The sequence below is a fragment of the Halichoerus grypus genome, chromosome 1, assembly GCF_964656455.1.
Source record: "Halichoerus grypus chromosome 1, mHalGry1.hap1.1, whole genome shotgun sequence".
Taxonomy (NCBI): Eukaryota; Metazoa; Chordata; class Mammalia; order Carnivora; family Phocidae; genus Halichoerus; species Halichoerus grypus.
In genome coordinates this window covers 119,388,787-119,408,611 of record NC_135712.1, presented here as the reverse complement: position 1 = coordinate 119,408,611, position 19,825 = coordinate 119,388,787, and the positions used below count along the sequence as shown (strand labels likewise).

The 19,825-nt window shown below is 49.0% G+C and overlaps 1 protein-coding gene across 1 annotated transcript in view; it reads left to right on the top strand.

Annotated features, from left to right (window-relative positions):
* The window catches only part of CLSTN2 (calsyntenin 2), a 610,129-nt gene that overhangs the window by 453,701 nt on the left and 136,603 nt on the right, over positions 1-19,825 (top strand). Inside the window, exons 3-5 of the mRNA XM_078071189.1 lie at positions 6,415-6,610; positions 7,236-7,444; positions 14,145-14,294. Of these exons, the coding sequence (XP_077927315.1) occupies positions 6,415-6,610; positions 7,236-7,444; positions 14,145-14,294 (555 nt within the window). The remainder of the gene's footprint in view (positions 1-6,414; positions 6,611-7,235; positions 7,445-14,144; positions 14,295-19,825) is intronic.

Sequence of the window (19,825 nt, the reverse complement as noted above, 5' to 3'; positions counted from 1 at the left end):
GGAAAAGGGAGGAGTATTTTAAAAATCTTTTCAGATAACTATAGATATTCTTCTCTGATAACAATACCTGAACTCCATAAGCAATCGTTTCTTAAAGGTTAGTTATAATAAGGAATCTGAAATCATGTTAATGAACTTATCATATACTGTTATATTAAATTCCACTGGTCTGTCTCGCACTTTGAATGGATCTTTTACCCATCCGTGACTGTGTAATACTATACATTGGTCATTTGGAAGATACTGATTCACTGGCAAGCAGGTCTTTCAAAACTTGACGTATTTCATTATACGGTATCCCACAGTCACATCATTAATATCACTAACCATCTCATCACAAAAGTATTAAATTGTGAAAACTTAATGTAGCAGACACGAGTTTTCCAAAATTGAAAGCTCTAATCTTATCATTGGCAACAAATACTACTGGTTCTTTTCCTTGAAGTGACAGGCTTACTTTACAAAAAAATCTGCCGCACACTGCAGTTTGAATAAACGTAGTTTGTCCGTCAATCATTCTTTCAAGTAAAAAAGGCATTCTATGAAAAAAGGTCCTAGTCCAGCTCCCACGCAACTCACACAAAAGCTTTTCTTAGAGACACACTAGCATACTTTGCTATGCAAGGTGCTTTACGAATGCTTTCCATTTTGTTACGCAGAATATTAAAAAGATGTATACTCGAGGATAGAGATTTAATTAAATTAATACTATTTACTGCATTATTCAAGTCATTCTCAAGTGAAATTGACTTTTTTTTGGACTCCAACTCTATGTGGTAAAGAATGGAGCTAGGTGCTACTAGGGCGCCAGCACTTTTTTTTTTTTAAGATTTATTTATTTATTTGAGAGAGAGAGACAGAAATAGTGAGAGAGAGCACAAGTGGGGAGGAGGGGGAGAAACAGGCTCCCGCTGAGCAGGGAGCCTGACCCGGGGCTCGATCCCAGGAGTCTGGGATCATGACCTGAGCCGAAGGCAGACACTTAACTGACTGAGCCACCCAGGTGCCCAGGCACTAGCACTTTTATTCACCATTGCTTTTATACCATCAGTGCAAATATCACCACAGTGAAAAAGTCAAGAAATGTCTTAATGTTAATAGCATGGTAATTTTGACTCTGTGGGGCCCACAGCAGGAGTCTTGGGGATCCCAGCGGTCCACAGATCGCACTTGGAGAACCACTGTCCTACACTGTCACACTCACCCAGTGATAAGCAACAAGAATGAACAAAGAGTGTGCTGGATTCAGAATCAGAGGACCTAAATCAGTCCTTGATCCACTCCTTACTATCAAAGTGACTTTGGATGAACCACTTAATCTGAGACTTAGTGTCCTCATCTGAAAAATGGAATCAACACAACCTATTGTTCAAGGGTATTCAAAGTTAGGCACCAAGTACATTCTAAAAATCTATTTCATTCACCCATCAGTTTCATTCATTTCCCCCAGAATCTTATGGGAGGACTTAAGAGACAGCTATGTCAGTGGGGGGTGTTGGGAGGTGCGTTCCTGTGGAAGAGAAGGTAATCGTGAGATAGATAAGGGTGCCGAGGTGGGGAGCCATCATGCCCCACCCCGATACCGCACGAGTCCCTCTTCTGGTCTGGCCTCTCAAGGGGGCAGCTGGAGGAGGCCGAGTTCAGCCTCCTGAGACCACGGCCAGTGCGGCTCACAGCCAGAGGCCCGGCAGCCTGGTGCTAGCGCCCTCCCTTCCCTGCAGCCCACTGCTGGCCCGGTATGCCCGCCCGTCTGTGTGCTGCTCTCCTACCCAAGAACGCGTATCAGAGAGCCAGATTTTAGAAGTGATATTTTTATATGGAAACCACCAGTTACCACGATCATTACAAACTTCTACTTTAAGCACATCACCCCCCACACACACACCCCCCCACACACACTGCAATCATTTATCAGTAATAACAAATTCTAGTGGCAGACCTCACAAAAGGTGGAGACAGCCCAGTGAGTCACATACTGACGCTGGGAACTGCAGTTTGAAATATCCTTCCCCCTCAGCACGCCATCCTGGGACCTTTCTTCCGCAGATCCTCTCTCAACTTGTGGTATTCTTAATTTGCTATTTGATGTCATTCTAGGTAAAGACAAATTAAAATGTTAAATTATGAGCATGAATTTTACCATTCATCTTTGTGCTATGCAATGCCAGTTTTAAATGCAAATATAAGAGCAGTTAACTGCTGTGCAGAGTCTCCCAAAATTACAGAATTTACATTTCATAGCTCGTGTATGCATATGTATTTCATTCTTCACCAGAGCAGTGTAAATGCCACACGAGCACAAATGGAACTCAACTGTGTTTATTTTGCTTCTTGATAGGGACACATTTTATCCACACTCTCTGCCCTAGGCTTACTGGTAAGAAGGACAGCCCCAGACACAAGGAACCAGAGGCTGTCCTTGCTGTCCTCTTCTTCTCTGCCATTTCCAGTATAATCGATTGACTACTACAGGGAAGTAACGTGAGTGAAAAAAGATAACACAGGTTCTTTGGTTGGTCATGTGTCTTAAAACACCCCTGCCTTCCTTCCGCATTCAAAACAATTGTGGTTCAAACAGGGAGGGAACCTCTCAGGGTGGTCAGCTCCCTGCTTCCTCAGTCATAGACATCACACGCTTAACTTCTCACTCTCAGTCCACTGACCCTCCCACACATCGTGAGCACTCTGGAATTCTGTGCTCACTGGGCATCCCGAGCACTATATGTAAATGGAACAGCAAGAACAATGAATCTATCTCCTCTCCTCACGGACATGCTGCATTGTCCCATCAGAATTCATGTGCGAAACACAAGTTCAAACATAAAATTATTAAGAATTTCAAGATGGGGGGTGCCTGGATGGCTCAAGTCAGTTAAGCGTCTTTCAGCTCAGGTCATGATCCCAGGGTCCTGGGATCAAGTCCTGCATCGGGCTCCCTGCTCAGCGGGAAGCCTGCTTCCCCCTCCCTCTGACTCTCCCCCCTGCTTGTGCTCGCTCCCTCTCATGTTCTCCGTCTCTCTGTCTCTCAAATAAATAAACAAAATCTTAAAAAAAAAAAAAAAAGAATTTCAAGATGGTAACAACAGAGATTTAAACCCAGCTCAGGATCCTCTTAAGCACAGAGCACTATGTGGCTCTTGGGTCACATGCCCATGAAGCTGGCCTTGCCCATGGTCTGTGCTCCTGCCACATGGGCCCTGCAGATCCCTTGGGCGAAGGGCCCTAGGGATCTGCTCCTCTGCCTGAAGCTCACTTGCCTCCCTCCTGGCCTGGGCATGTTCCTCCTCCTCCTCCTGTGATCTATTAGCTCAGCTGTCACATCCTTAGGTAGGCCTCCCTGCCCGGCCGACAGGTCAGAACTTCCTCGGCCCCGTGGAGCTCTCCTTCAATCACGCATCATGGTCACCCTTCTTCATTTAGGGCTGTGCGGATCAGATCGCTCACTGTCCTCCCACTGAACTGCCAGCAGCATATAGGCCGGGACTAGGTCTGGTTTTGCTCCTCAGTGTGGCACCAGGACTGGGCACGTGGTCCCTAATAAATATCCCTGCAGTGAACGAATGAATGAAAAAATGGATGACTGTTTTTGCAGCTGGAGCACAAGTGTCAGATAAAGAGTGGGATAAATGCGCATGGCCTGAATTCTAGTGTTTGTTCCCAAGAGGCTAAATCCTGTCTCAGTCCGAGCTGGTGAGACTCCGTGAGCATCCTATGGCCCTTGTTTACTTGCTGTCTCTTCTAGGTAATGAGTGCTTGACGATAGGCTGTCCTTGCTTCTTAAGGGATCCAAGTCCTTTTCCTTTGTCTCTCCAGGCCCAGCACGGTGCCTGGCGCTTACTTGGCTCTCGGAAAGTTCTGGTCTTATTGAACTGAACTGAGCTGGACTTAGATGAAACGTGTGGCCCTGAGGCTTCCTGTGTCTCTCCCTCCCCCGTGTCTCCTTTTCCTCCGTCCTCTCCTTCCCTCTTGTTAAGGATTTCTGAGTCTTGAGAACCACTTTAGCGGTGATCAAATATTTCTAACAGAAAATTACCCTCATTTATTTTCGGTTTAACTCGACTCTTCAAAGAAAAATGGCCTGATTGGTCCTCTAATCATGTGGTGGTTGGGCACTCCAGAGACTGCCCCAGAACCAGGTTGGGCACATTGGTTGATAATATTGCCATATTGGCATTGATCTTGGGAATGTAATCACAAGGCAGGTACTTCAGTTCATCCATTCAACCCCAGCCAACTCAGAGCAGAAATTAAACAGGAGAACCAGACCAAACCTGCTGTTCCGCCCTGAGGGGCTGCAGAGCTAACCTTGTCCCAGAGCCGGACAGCGACACCACTGATGCTGAGCAACAGTGGCCGAATGGGACCCGTCCTTCTTGTTAGGCCTGGTCTGCAACCTGCCTGTCTTGTCCATTACTCTGCCCCTACGTCTGAGAAATGGCCAGAAGGGGCTGTAGTGAAAATGGAGTGCCCATAATGAAATTGAGGATCGATGAAATAATAAAAAATAAAAGCCTAGAGGTAAGACGGGTATTGATTGACCATCTCAGAAAACATTGTTAGTAAGAGATCAGGGCATGCTTCCTGTATGTAAAATGGGGGATTTCTCTCCAGAGTGAGACTTGAATGGGAATATAGAATGCTACTGGGAGCGATCCCAGTGCAGCCCCCTTGAAGTTATGGGGCTGCTTACAGAGGGTGCCGTTGCCATGGAGTAGAAGGGGCACGGCTCAGGCGTCAGCCACACCTGGGGCTTCCACCGACTTCAGCTCTGTGACCTGGAGCAGGTGATAACCTCTCTGATTCAGATTCCCTTTCCCTTCCTCCTCCTCCTCTTCCTCCTCTTCCTCCTCCTCCTCCTCCTTCTTCTTTTTAATTTTACAAATTGGGATAACACCCCTGCCTCCAGGTTTGCAGTGAAGATTGAATAAGGTCACCTGGGTGGAGATATGGAGCTCGGTGCCTGGTGCGGAGCAGGGGTACAATCATGTTACCTCTTCTCCCCACGGTGTCAGGAGACTGTTCCTCTTTGAAACAGCTGGCCACGCCTGGACTAGAGGCAAGAAGACACCTGGTTGCCCTCAGAGTGAGGACCCCCTTAAATTGTGCACACTAGGCCCCTCACCCTGGTCCCAGCAGTTGGGGGGGGACAATGTCAGACCAGGGTTGGGGCATCGCAGGGTAGACGCCCTCCCCCTACACCATCTCCTGGGCCATTTTATAGGTGACACAATTGGGACCCAGGGTCAATCTAATTTGACCACAGCAGCAAGTACGTGGTAAACCCAGGATGTGACTCCGGGCCTCTGGCCTCCAAGTCTGTGTTTTACCCCCCAGTAGCCTAGAGCTGAGCTCTTCGCTGCCTGTGGCACGTGATGCTCCACACACACCCCACCCCCGCACCATCAATGGGTGACATGGTCACCCCAACAAGACAGGAAGAGAACGTGTCTCAAGTTTTCAGTCATTCCCAAGGCACTTACTACAGAGCTTACTTGCAGTCAGGGTTCAAGAAATAAATATCCATCAATTGAGAAAAAGATGTTTTCACAGCCTTATAATTTTAATGCAGACAAATAGTTATAATACACATTAACCCAGCTGAGGGGGAGAAATACATTAATTTCACAACATGTTCAGCTCTTTAAGAAGTTAGCTTTTCAGGCTCCACGGGGATCTGGAACTCGCATAGACTCACCCCCACTGTTATGAGAGAAAATTGCAACTGAGTGGTGCCCCTCTCCCCACAGGGAAGAGGTGGGTGGAGAGACGGGGGTAGTGGGGGTGGGGGGAGCTGGCTGCAGCAACGTGGGGTGTTTAAGCCAGGACAGGATAGAGCAGTGCTGCTTATATTTAGTGAGCAAACAAATCACCTCACCAGGGGCCTGGTTAAAAAAAAAAACAATGCAGATTCTGATTCAGGAGGGCTGGTGGGCGCCGGGGGTCTGTATTCTTAATAAGTTCCCCAGCAATGCTCTTGCTGCTGGTTCAGAGGGCAAAACACTGTGAAAGCTTTGGCCTTTTCCTCTTTCCTCTGCAGTCATTTATCTTGAGGCTGTGGGCAAAAATCCTTCTTCTCACACTGGGCAGAGGGCAAGTGGGAAAGCTCCTAGGAAAAGCAGCAAACTAGGACAATCAGCCAGCCCCCCACCCCGCCCCAGCACCATGACTCCCCTTTTTCCCTGCCGGATACACTGGATGGGTGACATTTCTATGTGTGAAACACTTCAATTTTACCATCCTTGAAATGAGCATGTTGGGCTGGGTCTCCGGAGGCCTCTTCTTCTAGTTTGACAATTCTTTGTGTGGAGGAAATGGCCTGGAGGTTTTGGGTTTGCAAATCTGGTCCAAGAGAAGTTCTGTCTTCAGTCTGGCAATTCTCAGGATCCCCATTCACTGTCTTCCATCCTTCTGCAGGGGAAATTTGTGCCTTCAGAATCCACGGCCAGGAGCTGCCCTTCGAGGCCGTGGTGCTCAACAAGACGTCAGGAGAAGGCCGGCTGCGTGCCAAGAGCCCCATCGACTGCGAGCTGCAGAAGGAGTACACGTTCATCATCCAGGCCTATGACTGTGGCGCGGGGCCCCGGGAGACGGCCTGGAAGAAGTCGCACAAGTGAGTGGCCCGCAGGGCTCCCTGCACCCCTCCCACCCCCGCCCACACTGCCCCTCAGGTGTGTATACCCGGTGGTCACACCTCGGTGCTCCAGCCTGCTCAGCCGCTTCCCTGCGCTCAGGTGTCACTTCCTCCGAGAAGCCTTCCCTGAGTCGGCCCATCCCTGCAGACCTGGCTGGGACCTTTCTCTGGGTTTCTGCCATGCCACACGCTTGTCTCTGTCCCAGAACTTTTTAGTTTGGGTTGGAACTCTCTCCCTTATGGAGTTTGGCTCTGAGCCTCACACGGAGTCAGAGTGGTTAAATTCTTACTGAAAGGAAGAGAGAATGAACAGAGGAGGAGTGAATAAGGGAAAGGGGAGGTGATCTCCAGGGGATCGGTGCCCAAAGCTGGGTAGCAGGGAAGGCCAGAGAAGCGGCGGGTTCATCTCAGGACCAGGGAAGGGACAGGAGGCGGGCTCTCCAGTGGGAGGGTGGACCGAGTGCTCAGACAACAACCATCCCGAATAGCTGTGGTTTCTGTGCAATCTCAGCGCTGGGACCGGAGTCAGTGCCCATGGGAGGTGTGGGAGGACAGTGTCATCCTCCCTTTACCACCGCCTCTTCCTTCCTGTGTGTGGTCCCAGGGCCGTGGTCCACATCCAGGTGAAGGACGTCAATGAGTTTGCTCCCACCTTCAAAGAGCCAGCCTACAGGGCAGTCGTGACAGAGGGGAAGATCTACGACAGCATCCTGCAGGTGGAGGCCGTCGATGAGGACTGCTCCCCCCAGTACAGCCAGATTTGCAACTATGAAATCGTCACAACTGACGTGCCCTTTGCCATTGACAGAAATGGTGAGTGTCCTGAGAGGCCCCCAGTGGGGGGCGGGGAAACACCTCCACCACCCCCTCTCAGAAGGCCAGGTGGGGGCTCTGAATGTCCGTGGCAGGTGATGACTCCCTCGCCATCTGTGACCCGGGCTCTGTAACCCAGAACTCAGTCCCACGCTAGAGGGGATGGCCTCGTATTGTTAGCAGCACAGCCAGGTCTGAAATCCCCCCAAACACCTCAGAAACCTACTCAGTGCATACTATGTGTAGAACTCATAATGCCACACATCTGGATACTGAAGACAGGTTTTCTGGTAGAATTTTCCAATTGCCATGCCATCAACTCGGCCATATCTGATTCCCTTTCCTCTATCACCAGTTGTGACATCACCCCTAAGCCCAGTCATCTGCTTCCTGCTCTCAGACCAAAAAAAAAAAAAAATGCTAAAAGAGAAAGTAGAGATTTTTGGAAACACCTTCTGAGCTTAGATTCATTTAGGAATCTTTTTTTTTTTTTTTTAAAGATTTGATTTTATTTATTTATTCATGAGAGACAGAGAGAGAGAGAGAGGCAGAGGGAGAAGCAGGCTCCCCGCTGAGCAGGGAGCCCGATGCGGGACTCGATCCCAGGACCCTGGGATCATGACCTGAGCCGAAGGCAGACGTTTAACCATCTGAGCCACCCAGGCGCCCGATTCATTTAGGAATCTTAATGGGCTTGCCAATGTCCTTTGGGAATTTCTACCATAGTGAGAATGAGGAATGAATGAAGCCTCCCACCATACCCCAATCCCAAACTGAACTTACTGAACTGAAAACAGTCCTATAAAGCCACTTGTGTATTTCCCCATCACCATTAATAAAAAAAACTTATAGTGTAAACAGCCCAGCCAGAGGCCCAATCAACTCAGCCCACTTTAAATGCAATTTTCAATAACTCCATGTTAATCAAATGATAATGACTTGCCAAGTATATTATTGAATAGCGTGAGTGAAACAAAGCATCCCCACTTTGTTTCAAATAGGATCATATAATACTGGCACAAAGATGCAAAAGTTGCAAAACCTGAAGTTCATCTACTCTATAAATATGGCCTGAGTCCTGGCATGGTGCTGGGAACTGGGAATGGAGGCAGAGTGGAACTCAAAACAGACATGGGCCTGCCCACATGTAGCTTACCATACAGTGGGAAGAAAGTCAAAATAACAAATAGAAAGTCAGGTGGCATTGAGGGTGAGGGTGATGCATAAAACCTGCCATGAGCCAGGGTGAGGCAGAGGATTTGCTTGGGGCTTCCGGGTAGCCAACGCCTAGAGAGAAGTAGACCATCAGTCACCTGCTTGCACGTCATCAGCGCTTCCAGTGCTCCTTGATGTCAAGACCCGGGAGAAACTTATCCTGTGACCCGGTCTTCTGCATCCTGAGAACTGCAGCAGGTTCTCAGGATGGAAGGGGATGGAAGCCAAGGAGACACCCTCATCCCTGGCCTCCTGTGGTTTATGATCTGCCTTGGACGACGAAAGCAACATTCATAAAACAGACAAAATAGTAATAAGACAGTTTCCTTGTAAAATGATAAAACATGTGGAAACCGACAATTGCAAACCTGGACATAGCTAGATGCTCACTGTGTGGAACACAGGATCAGTGCATGAGTGCACAGGAGGGTACAGGAGAAAATACTGGACTTTAAAGATTGGTTCAGGATGAAGAGGTAGGTAATTTCAATTAGTAGAACCTATCAAAACTGCTTCCTGATAGCTTTTCCTACAGGCCCTGTGATGTGTCCAGCTTGTCCCCACCACACAGACACATGTCTTACACACATCAAATACACACACACGCACACACACACACACTTGCACACATGCGCACACACCACTCCATAAAACACAAAACAACTGGTTTGTCTTTTCTGTTCCCCTGTGACCAACTGTGTGGTCCCCATGCACAAAAGCTGTGGAATTTGGGGAGTGATGAGTCCTTGGTGAAGAGCAAGACGAGACAAGTGCTGGTCTCTGTGATGAGTGGTCAAGCTCCTCTTGACCGCCTGCCTTACTTCCGGAGAGTCACAGCCCAATGAGAGATGAGATGCAAATCCTTTCATCTGAGGGTAAACTGCCCCAGTCATGAAGATAATTACTCACCTTGATGAGCCATTTCGCTAACATATGCCAATTTATTTCCCTAGCTGTCTCATTAAAAGTGAGTAATGGTCCTTTGCCAAGCCTCTGCCTCCAACACTGGTTTACAACATAAGATGAAGAGGAGAGTGGGCACTCCCAGGGAGTGTGGGCCCCCCGACAGCGAGGTTTACAAAAGCAGTTCTCCAAGTAATGAAGGCAGGACCTGGGGGCAGACACAGAAACGGCTGCTCCCATTCTAATGAGCTTCCCAGCTGGCCCTGATCCATCGCTTCTCCCAGCGACCTTCCAGGCTCCTTGAAGAAGTTCTTTGCCTGCATATCAGAGAAAGTACTGCTGAGTTCGGGGTTCCCTCAATGAAGCCCCATGACTGCAGGGAGATGGCTCCTGGCCCCTCCAACCTGCCAGGCTCTTTGTTTGGCGGAGAAAGACATGAAGCAGGGCAGGAGATAGGATAGAAGACATTATGTGGATTCCGCCCGAATTGTCTTAACCCAAAACTCAACCTCTTCCTGTCAGAGGTCATCAGCCCTCCCTCTGCTTGAATTCCTCCCCTGTGAAATCATGGCAGGAACCGCCCCTGCCTCCTTGTGGGATTGTGAGGTCTCAGGGAAGCGGTGCCCAGGGATGATGTTCACAGGGTACCAGGCAGAGAGGGAACGCTCCATTCATGGTGCCACAATCATCAGATATTTACCTGAGTGATTGGGACATGAAGGTTATTCACTCCCCATGGATTTCCAGGCTGAAATTAGGAGCAGGTAACTGAGTTGGTGACATCTGCTCCTTCTCAGGAAGTTCTGGATTCACTTCAGATGGCTTTCCAGCCCCCATCTCCTGGTACTTGGCTGGTCTCTATGAGATCAATAGGGCCTAGATCCTCACTCTCGTTGAATGCATGAAAAAAACTGAGTCCTAAAGTATAAAGAGCTTGCCTAACAGCACCTGTCACCCTGGTGGCAGAGTTGGGACTAGAGCCCAGATCCCCTGAGCGTTGGCCCCTATGCCTTTCCACCAGTGATATTGTCCCCGAACTCCTCAGGATGTTTGACGGGAATGCATGGCTGTGGTTTTTAATTTCAAAACTACAAAGTTGCATCTGAATCCTGCATCCATTATTTGTGTGTGTGTGTGTGTGTGTGTGTGAGAGAGAGAGAGAGAGAGAGAGGGAGGGAGGGAGAGATCTTTGACAAGTTACTTAACCCTTGCCTCAGATCCTCGTCGGTAAAATGGGGATGAAATACCATGCTAAGTATCGTGCCTATGCAAGAGGTCGGACGCTCTGCCAGCAAGGCTCTCGCTGGCACACGAGGCGCACAAACCGAGCCCTCGGCCCCGTCGGGGATGACCAGAGGGAGCAACTGTGTGGTCCCCAGGCAGCCTCTCTTGGCCAGCAGGCTGCCCTGGTGAGTCATGGGACTCTGCCGCCTCTGGGCAAAGTGCGCCCTAGAGTCTGCTTATTTTAAAGTAAATGAAAACATTTCCTTTCCATCGGAATAGAAAAGTAACGCATACCCTTTGTAGGAAATTTGGAAAGCATAGAAAAGTGGGAAGAAGGAAATAAATCACCTGTAATCCCACCAAAGATAGCCATTATTGACAGTCCACCGCTACTTTTTCTGTGAAGTTTTTTTAACAAAGTAAGGCCACACTTTCCTTGTTTTTCTTTATCCTCCCTTTTTCACTTAACATTCAATTATATGGACTTTTTTCCACCCTTAAGAATACTTCAGAATTACCACTTTTAGTGCTAAAATCATCCCATCCGATGCAGAGACTCCTTTACTAAGCTCTTCCCGTACTAGCAGACATCCAGTTTATTATTTTTCACTGTAAGAAATAATACTTAGATGAACATATTTGCACCTGTATCTGCAATTTTTATCATTTTCCCAGAATCAGTTTCTTAGATGTGGAATTGCGTGCCCCAAAGGCATGAGCAATTGCAAAGTGACTAACCTATATAACTTTCCAAAGGGGTTATTCCAATTTAAATCCCATTGGAGAGAGGGTGCAGGTCAGTCAGCATGCTGGTCTCATTGTCCTTCTACCCTGCGTCAGTTTTAAAATACCCTCACTAATAGGGCACCTGGGTGGCTCAGTCAGCTAAGTGTCTGCCTTTGGCTCAGTTCATGATCCCAGAGTCTTGGGATCGAGCCCCACGTCAAGCTCCCTGCTTCTCCCTGTCCCTCTTCTGCTCCCCCTACTTGTGCTCTCTCTCTCTGTCAAATAAATAAATAAAACCTTTAAAAAAATAAAATAATAAAATAAAATACCCTCACTAATATGCAAGGTAGGTACTGATTGTTCTTTGAGAGCTAGCTTCCACAGGTTCATCTGGACCAGAGAAATAGGCCCAGGAGTCCCTACTCACCTGGGTTAACCGTGGCCTCAGGTCTCCTAAGAAGACACTACTAGGAGAAATCATTCAAAAGTGGGGAAAATAATGCAGTTGTAACAGAAGCAAAATGGGTGGCTTTTTGAGCTTCCAAACATTTTTAAATGTGTGCTTGTCCGAATAGGACTCTGCCCGGCACAATCATCAGTCACAACATTAGACAGGTATATTTGACCCAAGGCTTCAAATTCCAGGCTGCGAAACCCACTGTCACATGCATGAAGCCGGTGGTGGTGGAGAAAGCACATTCGTTTCTGGGACAGTTTCACTAGGACTTGCTAGGGTGCACGGCTGCCACACACAGGGCCAGGGATTTCGGCCTGCGTGTTTATTTTTCTACCACGGTCAGTAGTGCTTTGTCTGCTTAATGTCACATGGCTGGTAAGCCCTGAGGCTTCCTCTTACGAAAGGCGGATCTTTTGAAAGCCATTTAACTTTAAAGAAAGGGAAAGTTAAAGCTTTTTGTTCAAAATTCAATTTGATGTTGCCGAAACCTACTTCATGGGGTTCTATTGCAGCGCTTCAACCTGCAAGAATTCCTCCCCTGTGAGGACTATAACCACACGCTAGTTTGCTAACAGAACCCACAGCAAATGTCCCCAACCCAGCACTGAGTTGCTCCAGCCCTGGGGGGCGCCTGAGCTGAGACCCGAGCGCATGGGGGGGATGAGGGGGAAGCAAGAGCGATTCTGAACGCCAGGCACAAGACCAAAGGTACATCAAACCCATTTTCATTCAGAGACTTTTGACTGGCTTTGTTAAACGAAATTTTACTTAAAATCGGTGGCTGCGATTACGTTTTTAGAAACAGTCTGGAGCAGACAGTGAATAAGTGCTCCTAATAAATGCTCCTAAGTCTTGGGCAGCTTGTAGGAGATCTCCTCCCTGCCTTCGAAGGCCTGTCTCCCACGAGAGGAGCCCTGCCCGTGGCCTTGGCACCGAGGACCGTTTCACTAGTGTTGGGTGACCGGTGCGTCAACTCCCCCGATCTTTAGAACATGACATGACGTCGGTAATTCCCCAGGCTTTCTTGCCTTCGTCCCTGTTGCCTCAGTTCACACAAGCCGTAGACACCCGTCGAAATGGAAGAAAGCTCATCATGGAGTTTTCCCTTAGTTTTGATGAACTGTAAAAATATACCTGAGTCAGCCATTCCGTGTTTGCTTATTAGCATGTTGGTTTGTTTTTTTGAAGTTTCCATTTTCTTAATTTCACTTCTGCTGAAGGATAATGATAACACTGGAGTTGTAAACTGCTGTCAGCTCCACTATCAGAAGAAAAGTAAGAATGAAATTATTCCCCACAAAGGAAGATTTCACTCTCTTGGAATCAAAAACCGAGAAGTAATGAAATGCACACGGGGCCTTTATTCATGTGAACCAAAGAACCAAAACTGTATTTCAGCAAAAGTAGTCCAATCTGAATTTTGCTCATTAATGATCAAATATTTATTTCTGAATTATAGCATCAACTTACAGGAACAAAAGCTCACCAATGGCCCAGAAAAATGGTTTGGTCTCTCTGGGAGAAGAAAAATGTCTTTGCCACCAGGGCAAGGAATCTGTTATTCTGTGTAGCTTTCAGAAGAGAGGTCGCACATTTCCTTATTGATTTTACTTCCTATTTGGTAGCAAAATAATGTGAGAAGAGGCAGTGAACATTCCTGGCAACAAGCCCAGATGTTGAAAAATATGTGTCGGGACATTTCTGAGTCCCATCTTTTTCCCAGAGATTTCATGGCAGATGAGCCTTGGCACCCTACATCATCGGGGACACGACCACATGGGCACACTTTAGGAGGGAGTTTTCTGACAACCCATGACTAACAAACACACCAGTTGGGTTCCAGCTGTGTGCCTGGAATTCCCTAGTAGTCCTGTCCCACAGCAGGGTGGCTCCAGCCAGTGGTTCCCAGGAATTTGTCGCCAAGGCACAAGCAGGCCACACGAGGAAGCCATGCCCCCTATTCGCCCTTGTTTGTACGAGGAGGTAAGGAAAGGGGTCATTCCATTCCAGTGAAGGTTAGAGGAGTAGAGAAGGGATTTTAAAGAGCTGCACTAAACTCTACCTCTAAAACGAATAATACGGTATATGTTAACTAAATTGAATCTAAATAAAAAATAAAAACTGCAGTGTGGTTGATTTGATCTGAAACAATTTTGAATATCCCTGTGTCCTCAGGCAACATTAGAAATACCGAGAAGCTGAGCTATGACAAGCAACGCCAGTATGAGATCCTGGTGACCGCCTATGACTGTGGACAGAAGCCCGCCGCTCAGGACACGCTGGTGCAGGTGGATGTGAAGCCAGTTTGCAAGCCTGGCTGGCAAGGTGGGCCATCTCTTGTCAGTCCTGTTGAGTGAAGGCAGCTTGGCTTGGTGTCTAGATGGGGCTGACCTGTCCTAAAGATCATCACAACCTATAGCTAGAGGAATTTTTTAAGTGTGGTCATGCTGCTGCAAGAAATAGAGTAGCTTGTTGATTCTTACAACTCCGAGGTGACATATCATCCTCATTTTACAGCTGAGAGTGTCCCAGGCAACTCGTCTACTGTCACGTGCCCCGTTTGTCCAGTGCGCCCTTTCTAAAATCTCATGACACTTTGGAATCAATAGTAATCATTGCACAGTGCTTAGGAGAAAGCACCAGCAAGCCTATTCACTTTATCTAAGGGAAGGAGTCTAGCTGGAATGCCTCAAGTTTGCATCATCATTCCTGGGGCAGGTTGTCCTATTCTTTGGGCTGGCTCAGAAGGCGTACGGGCAGAATCCAGCCTTTGGATGAAGGAGTTTCTCAAATGTTGGTTCTGGGAATGGAGAAGCATCAGCCTGAGGTGGAGGTGGATTTTTGCCGTGGTGTAGATATTTTGGTGTGCAAAGACCGAGCAGGGGTTCAGGTTCCCCCGAGGTGACACAGGTGTAGTGCTGACCTAAGGGAAATGAGCACGAGGCCAGTTGCATAGAGGGATCTCGCAGAGAACTGGATGGTTTATGGAATACCAGTAGCTCTTGTGGTGACGCCAGTATTTCAGTGGCTGGGCCAGGAGGCTGGCGGTATCCCTGCCCCCATTTCGGTGGCTCAGCCACTGCAGTTTCGGCTTCCTGTGTCACTGCAGCTTGCCGGCTGCCACCCACTCGAAACTTAGGGCATTTCACTGAGTCTCCATTTTGTGGCTTTGTCTACTGTCTTCTCTTCTTGTGTCTTGAAGCTTTAGGCCCCTGTTATAGTCTACCTGTTTCTCTTTCTCTCTGTATATTTCATTCTTAAATTGCCCTAGAGAGGGTGTCATTAGCCATGTTAAGCATCTGTATTTCTTTTGGACAGACTGAGGCCAGGATACCACATAGGTCACGGTCAGACTTGGAATGGCTGCCTGTGAGTCAAGCATTCATTCTCAGGGCGCACAGCAAAGACACCTGAGGACCCACCTGGGGTCACTCCCCTCAGAAGGCAGCTCTCCAAGGGCTCCTCCCCCCACACAACTTTATCGCCCATAATCTTTCAACTAGAAAATGGGAGGTGGTAATTAAACCCACCTCTGGAGAGAGCCAGAGACGTTTGCCTTTGAACAAAGTAGGGAAGATGAGACGCCCAGTAGAGGAGTCACAGGTAAGACAGATGAGACATAAAGAACAAAAGATAGAGCCATCTTTGTGTCGCCTATTCAGGATCAAGCAAGAGACAGAGAAAAAGGAGCAAGCCAGAGTGGGAAACTATGTGTCACCAACCTCGGGGAGCCTGGGCTCTGGTTGGTATAATTCACTTAACCCCAAGGAACCTGAGGGCAGGACTCCGTCTCTCTTGTTCCGCGCTAAATTTCTCTGACTTAGCACATATCTGACCCGTGATAGGTGCTCAAGAAATAGCCATTGAATGAATGAATGCATGAATGAAAAGCTATTAGAGTAAAGAAGTACTCAGCTTATTTTATTTTAACTTATAAGGACTGAGCCAGTGAAAGTCTAGCTTTTGAAAAGAAAGCTTGGAAAGAATATAAAAGCCTTCTAAGCAGGGCACCTGCTCATAACGGGATTTTCAGTGGGGAAAGTAAAACACAAAGCTATATCTGGAGAAAGATCCCAATGTTTTGTGTCTTTGATAAATGAGACACCTACAGATTGGGAATACATTTTTGTACCTATATTTAAATGCAATTTCCTAACAGAGTTTGTACTCGCTTCAGTGTTAAATGTATGCAAAGAAAATCACGTTAATAACGTTGAGTCCTGTGTGTGCAGCGTGTGTGGGGCGCCTAGCCCTCTGGGGCACAGTGCTATTTGTCACCCAACTGTGAGCTCCCGGAGGCAAAGGTCGTGCCCGTTTGCTGTGTCCCCAGTGCCCAGCACAGGGCCGGGCGCCATGCAGGTGGTCGGCAGGTGCTGGATGGATGAATGAAGGGTGAAAAATGCGCCTTTCTGTGGAAGGAAGAAAAAGGGAAACAGCAACTCCCTGTATCCGTTCACTGTGTCAAACCAAACCGTTTACGCATGTGTAACATCAGAATCAACTACTTTATGGGGGCTTCCCTGCCTAGTGAGCCAGCCTTTGGTGGCAGACACTGACACGGGATTCTGCATAGTGCCCCTCCTCCCTCCAGCTTAGTACCTCTAGAAGCCGCTGCTAGGTCTCTCTCCCCAGCCTTCATCCCAGCAGGCCCTCAGATCATAGGCAGGTCGTCCAGGTTCTCTGCTATGTGTAGCAGGGCTCACACTGCCTTCCAGCAAGTCCCGTCCCAGCACCCAGACCTGGAGAACAGTCCTCTCCTTCCAGCTGACGGGTCCATTTTATTCCTGCCCTTGGGCAGCTCTCATCTCCAGCTCACCCATCTCCACCCAAGGGAGGCCCTGTCCTCCGCTCTACCCCAGGTCAGGGCTGCAGCCTCATTGCTGAAGTGTGCCTTTCTCCAGGGAAGATCAAACCCCCTCTGGTCCCTAGTGTGTGTCTCTCGTCCAATCCCCTCTCCCAGCTTCACAGAGCGAACTGGAGTGGGCCATGTTTTGCTGGTTTTCTTTTCTAACCACAGATGAAACATGCCGCCCCTCACCCTGAGAGGTTGTCTGGTCCCTAGGGGAAAGGGCAGGTTCTTCTTGAAGCGGGTGCAGGGTGAAGCCTACACTGTATAGAAGAGAGTAAGGAAGCCCGTCTGGCTTGCAGAGGTGGTTGGAACTGTGGAGAGGTGGGAAGCAAGTTTGGAGAGGTCTGAGTTAGGGGAGGACCGGCAGTCAAGATTTTGAATGCCAGGGTCGGGAGCTACAATGACCCCCAGCCCCTCAGAGCCAGCCGTGAGTAAGGGGTCGGCGGTATGTGCCAGGGTAACTGCCCAGGAGAACAGAGGCTCCTCCCAGAGCTGATTTCCCACAAACAACAAGAGTCACCAAGCAAACACAGTTTGGCAGTTCAAATTCTTGTACCTGTTCTTAGGCATTTCCCTCCAGGCAGGAGGGGATTGCAGCACAGTGCAAACAATAACATTCATGCTCTGTCTCCCGGGAGCACGCCCAGTCAGCACCATCAGCCCTTGCTGTCGTCAGCTGCTCCCAGGAGCTGTCCTCGAGGAGGGAGGGACCCTGCGCACAGCTCGAGCCTCCCCTGCCTTCCCAGGCTGCTGAGGGACTGCTTCCAGATTCCTGAGGTGCCCCAGGGCGTGGCCCTGTTTTCCAGGAAGGTGGGGTTGCAGCTTTCCCAGCATGCTTCTGGCCTTACCCAGCTGTGCACAAGGACATCACGGACCCTTGGCTCCATGGCCACCTGCCATTCAGACCTCGGCCAAGGCATTATCTCCTTTGGCTACGGTTTTCCATTCTCTGTCTTTTTTCTGTGTCTGGGTCTTGTCTTCCCAGAAATGATATGAGTTTTGTCCTCTCTGCTGTATTCTGAGATTATAAGTCTGAATAGGTGGTCGGGGTCAGCTCACTCCACATGGGGAGGTGGGGCTTTGCCCAAGGGAATGTCACTCCCATTCCCAGCTGCCCAGAGAAAATGGTGGTCCGAGCACCCTCTAGACCTGTGTGAGTGGAAAGGAGAATGAAATCTCTGTGTGTTGTCCTGAGCCTTGAGAACTCAGGGTATCCCTATAGCAGCTCTTACTCATGATGAAAGAAGATTCTAGAGGAAGCAGGGAAAATGTGTACCTGCTGTGGGAGACATGCTAAGGCCTGGCTTGTGCCCTGCCTCTTGTGCCAGACATTTGCAGTCTTTGTAGTGTCTGTTTCCCTGTTGCCAAGCAGTTATATGTGTGCGAGCCTGGGCCCCGGGCGGGTGCTGAGGACTTCGGGAAGAATCCACTTCTGTTCATGGATCAGAGCACCACAGAGGATGTAGTGCCCTCAGAGGCCATCGGGATGGCAACGGATCCAGTGAGAGCTGATCCTGTGGACCCTTCCTTCTTGGGGCCACAGACTGCGCCTTAGAGGATCATTTGTAATTTGGTTGCTGATGTGGGTTTTTTGTGTTTGTTCAGTTGTTATGTTAAGTTGAGAAACACATCCCCTCTTTATGCCTTCTTTCATTGTCCTTTATAATCCCGTAGCCCATCTCTTTCTACGTGGCAAGCTGAAAACCTTGTCTTCAGAACACTTACTCAGTGTATTTTCCCTTTTATTGATGGAGGTCCAGTTCTGAATCTGTTATCTGCTCCCGCCTGTCGGGACCCAAAGTTCAGTATTTCATGTCCCTTTACGGAAACAGTTTCCCTCTGGAGAGAGCCACTGCCCACTGCCCTGGTGGCCCATCCCCATTTCTCTCCCAGACATGTTGCTGACCAGACATACAGCCCTTCTGGATCCAGAGTTCCTGTGTCGGATCGGGTTTGCAGACCCGCCCCCACGGGACCCCATCTCTGCTTGCCCCCCTTATCACTGAGCACAAGCCCAGGGCGGTCAGCGGCCCCTCCCCCAGCACCTGTGCACCGGGCGCTGCCAGTTCCTAGACTTCCTCTCACGGGCCCACTTCCCGCTCCCTTTACCTTCACAGTAAGGTGCCCAATGTCAGACAGAAAGAAACAGAGATGCAGCCACGTAATGAGCCACTTTTTCTCCGCTCCCTGGGCTTGAATAGTTCTCCAGGTGCGTCAGACCGTCTCAGTGTTTCCGGCCATCAGGCCTTCGTCGGGAAGGAAGGGTGGTATCTGATAGAGCAGAATGTGCCCAGCAGTGCCTGGGCACCGGGGTAAAATGCAGATTCTGACTTCAGCAGTCTGGGGCGCCTCCGCATGTTGCTGGTCCATGGCCTTCACATTGAACAAGAAGGTCACTCAGAAAATATTTACTGAACCCCTAGAGTGTCTAGGACTTCTGTGTGGAAAGGACAGCAGCATGAAAGCTGCTGGTGGAGATTAATTCTCCCTTAGCTATTTGCATTGTGAGATAACAGGAGTTGACACACACGCGCCCCAGGGCAGGACACGTTGCCGAGGGAAGTCCCCCACCCTTTCCTGAGGCCCGCTGTGTGCTCAAGGCCGGGGGTACAGAGACAACATGACCTAGCAGGGCTCGTAGTACAGGAGATGAGGACAATGCTCAGGACAAAAGCTCTGGTGGAGGAGGTTTTGGGGACACAGAGGAAAGACGCTTAACCTTGGTGGGGCCATGGGGATATGTGCCTGGGCCAAATCTTGAAGGATAATAGTTTGAGCACAGAGAAGAGTATTCCAGACTAGGGAACAGATGTCAGGAAGGTGGGAAGGAGCATGGTGTGGCTGGGACATGCAGGAGAAGGCTGGATGGGCTGATGGGGACCAGGTCATGGAGAAGGGCCTCCTGTGTTACCCCAAGGGCACTGGGGAGCACAGAAGCTTTCATGACCCGGTGTGGTGAGGGGGGTCTTGGGGAAGAAGGACTCCTTGGCCCACCACACAGATCGTG